At 61.9% G+C, this 2,970-nt stretch overlaps 1 protein-coding gene across 1 annotated transcript; it reads right to left on the bottom strand.

Moving 5' to 3' along the window:
• Nucleotides 1–1,470: 1,470 nt before the first annotated feature.
• On the bottom strand, nt 1,471–2,565 carry SOX21 (SRY-box transcription factor 21). Its single transcript, XM_041423403.1, has 2 exons — nt 1,760–2,565; nt 1,471–1,681 (listed from the first exon to the last, which is right to left on the bottom strand). The coding sequence occupies exons 1-2, from the start codon at nt 2,392–2,394 to the stop codon at nt 1,471–1,473; spliced, it is 846 nt and encodes a 281-aa protein (XP_041279337.1). The 5' UTR covers nt 2,395–2,565.
• Nucleotides 2,566–2,970: the final 405 nt, after the last annotated feature.

Genomic DNA, 2,970 nt, shown 5'->3' on the forward strand with positions numbered 1-2,970 from the left:
GAGGATTTTCTCTTTTCCCTGCTTCAGGCTTTATTTAAACTCTTTGTTCAAAAATGAACAGAGTGGTAGTCGGAATCTAATTTACAGATATAGTTTAGACGTCTAACTTTAAATTAGAAGATCACACAAGAAAACCATTTACACGTAAATGTTAAAACCATTACTTAATCTTTTTTTTTCACTTTATATTACATAAAGCCAAAATGAAACTAAATACATGTTAGCCAGCTTCATTCACAAACATTAGTCAAAATATACACATTACAAAAGTAAACCAAAAAAAGAACTCTAAACTGATGGATTTTTTTCTCTAAACTTTTTTTTTTTTTTTAAACTCCATTTGCAATTGAATTGCAGTTGCTCTAAAATAAGCTAAACAGGTAGAGTACTCCAAAACACATATGAAACACTTCATGTTGGTGGGGGAGACGGGCTTTCTTTTAAATGAGAATACTCTTCTGTCAAAGCAAAGCTCTGTTTCAGTTCAGCTAAATAATAAATAGATAATTATGGCTCAGACAAAAAAAGTCTGATTTAACCTTAGATAATATTGCGGTCCTTAAGCAGTCTCGCAATATTTTTATTCCCTTTGAAAGGCATTCCTTTTTTTTTCTTTCTTTCTTTTTTTTTTTTTTTTTTTCAGGTTAAAACTGAATCGACCGTGGGCGAAGTAACTAACAAGAGTTTTCCATCCGAGAACTAACATTTCCACAGAGATATACAAATTTACAGTCTGAGGGTGAGACTTAATTAGTGGAGGGGAGGGGGGAGACACACAGGGTCCGAGTCACGCGTCTTTATCCTATGGAAACCGTGACCCGTGCTTCTCAGCATCCCGTAGCAGCGGAGGGCAGAAACCCACGCGGGACGGGCAGCATCCCACACCGCCGACATCCTCCTCTGCGTGGATCCCACGAGGGGCTACGAACCAAGGACAGAGCCACCCTGTCCCTTCCCGGGGCCGCACCTGGCACTGCCGTGCCGAGCCGGGGCCTCACTACCCCCCAGCCACCCCTGTCTCTCCTCTCGGTGGCGGGATGCTACAGCGGGACTGTTCTGAGCGAGCACCGCGCGGGGCGCGAGGAGCCAGGGAGGGGAAAGCCGGAGCCGGCGGACGGGAGTTACACCCGTGTCTGTCCCGAACACGCACTTTGAGGGGCAGGACGGATAGGTTATTTTATTTTTTTTCTTCTTTTTTTTTTTTTTTTTCCTTTTCTTTCCTCTTTTTTTTCTCTTCTGCTTCAGCTGGGCTATCTGCACAGACCGCATGCAACAGACACAAGCTCTGCCGGGGGCAGCGGGCAGGGGACGCGCAACAGGTCGGCCACCGCCCCGGCGCTCCCCCATCGCCCGCCCCGGTCACCCTCCGCGGTCCCGGCGGTGGCTCGCCCCGCTCCCGGTCCGCACGTATGCGCCGGCAGCCATGCAGACGGGCACCGGAGCTCTGCGCGGGCATCCTCCGGCCGCGGGTCATAGGGCTGCGGCGTAGGCTGCGGGATAAGGGTCCAGCTGGGGCTTGCCCATGCCCGGCAGGAGGATGTAAGCCAGCGGCGGCTGCAGCCCCGGTCCGGGCCAGGCGCTGCAGTTGCAGGGGATCATGTAGCCCGGGTTACCGGGCGACGGGTGCGAGTGCGTGTGCCCCCCGGCGGCGGCGGCGGCGGCGGCGGCGGCGGCGGCGGCGGCGGCGGCGGCGGCGGCGGCGGCGGCGGCGGCGGCGGCGGCGGCGGCGGCGGCGGCGGCGGCGGCAGCAGCGGCGGCCCCATGGAAGGCGCCCGCCCCGCCGGCGCCGGGGTAGCCCAGCGAGGAGGCGTAGGGCAACCCGGAGCCCGAGGAAGAGGAGGAGGATGAGATCTCGGCCATTTTGGAGCCCAGGTCCAGCAGGGAGTAGGGGCTGCTGGCGGCGGCCGCGGCGGCGGCGGCGGCAGCGGCGGCGGCCGACTGGGGAAAGAAGACGCGAGCGGCAGCAGCAGCGGCGGCGGCTGCCGCCTTCTCGGGGTTGGCCAGGAGCGACTCGGGCACCAGCCCGCCGGCCGCGCCGGCATGCAGCCCGCCCGCCTTCAGCCCGTGCGGGTGCTCGTGGTCCGCCACGCCGCCCAGCCCGTAGGGCACGGGGAAGGCGAACTTGTCCTTCTTGAGCAGCGTCTTGGGCTTCCGCCGCGGCCGGTACTTGTAGTCAGGGTGCTCCTTCATGTGCATGGCCCGCAGCCGCTTGGCCTCGTCGATGAAGGGCCGCTTCTCCGACTCGGTCAGCAGCTTCCACTCGGCGCCCAGGCGCTTGCTGATCTCCGAGTTGTGCATCTTGGGGTTCTCCTGGGCCATCTTCCGCCGCTGGCCCCGCGACCACACCATGAAGGCGTTCATCGGTCTCTTGACGTGATCCACCGGCTTGGACATGGTGTCCCCCAGCCGCCCCGGCGAGCAGCCGCCCGCCCCGCACTGGCGGCCGCCTCCTCCGGGGTTGTCTCCCGCCTCCTCCTCCTCCTCGCCCCCACCGCGGTCCGCTCCTCCAAAAGCAATCTCGGCGGGTGCCCAGGCGCGGCGGCACCGAGTCCCGCGGGTGCGGGGCGGCGGCACCCGGTGGCCCCGCTCCGGGCGCGGGGCGCTGCCGAGCGGCGGCGGCGCCTCCCCGTCAGGGCGCTGCGGCGGGCGGCTCAGGCGGGACGGCCTCCGTTCCCCGCCTGGGCCTCGGAGCTCCTCTCCGCACCGCCGATCTCCGGTCCACGGCTCTTCCTCGGAACACCCCGGAGGCGACAGCGGCCGGAGTCCAGACGGGACCGCAGAGAAGTCTCGACGGCGAGGGCAGGATCCGGCGGCAGGCGAGCGACGTGAGGCGTGAGGGTCCTCGCTTCGCCGCGGACGCGATGCTGCTCGGCAGTCTCCGGTGCGGCGGCAAGCCCTGGACGGGGCGGCGGTCAGAGCCCGCCCGGTGCCATCGCCGCCCGGGGAGCTCGGAGGGCAGCCCGCCGCGGC

This window comes from Onychostruthus taczanowskii, unplaced genomic scaffold, assembly GCF_017590055.1.
Source record: "Onychostruthus taczanowskii isolate IOZ18803 unplaced genomic scaffold, ASM1759005v1 scaffold77, whole genome shotgun sequence".
Lineage (NCBI taxonomy): Eukaryota > Metazoa > Chordata > Aves > Passeriformes > Passeridae > Onychostruthus > Onychostruthus taczanowskii.

Coding starts and splice junctions, on each gene's coding strand:
- SOX21 (XM_041423403.1), bottom strand. CDS start 2,394: ATGTCCAAGCCGGTGGATCACGTCAAGAGACCGATGAACGCCTTCATG. Junction 1,682..1,759: donor GGGGCGGGCGCCTTCCATGG/GGCCGCCGCTGC, acceptor CGCCGCCGCCGC/CGCCGCCGCCGCCGCCGCCG.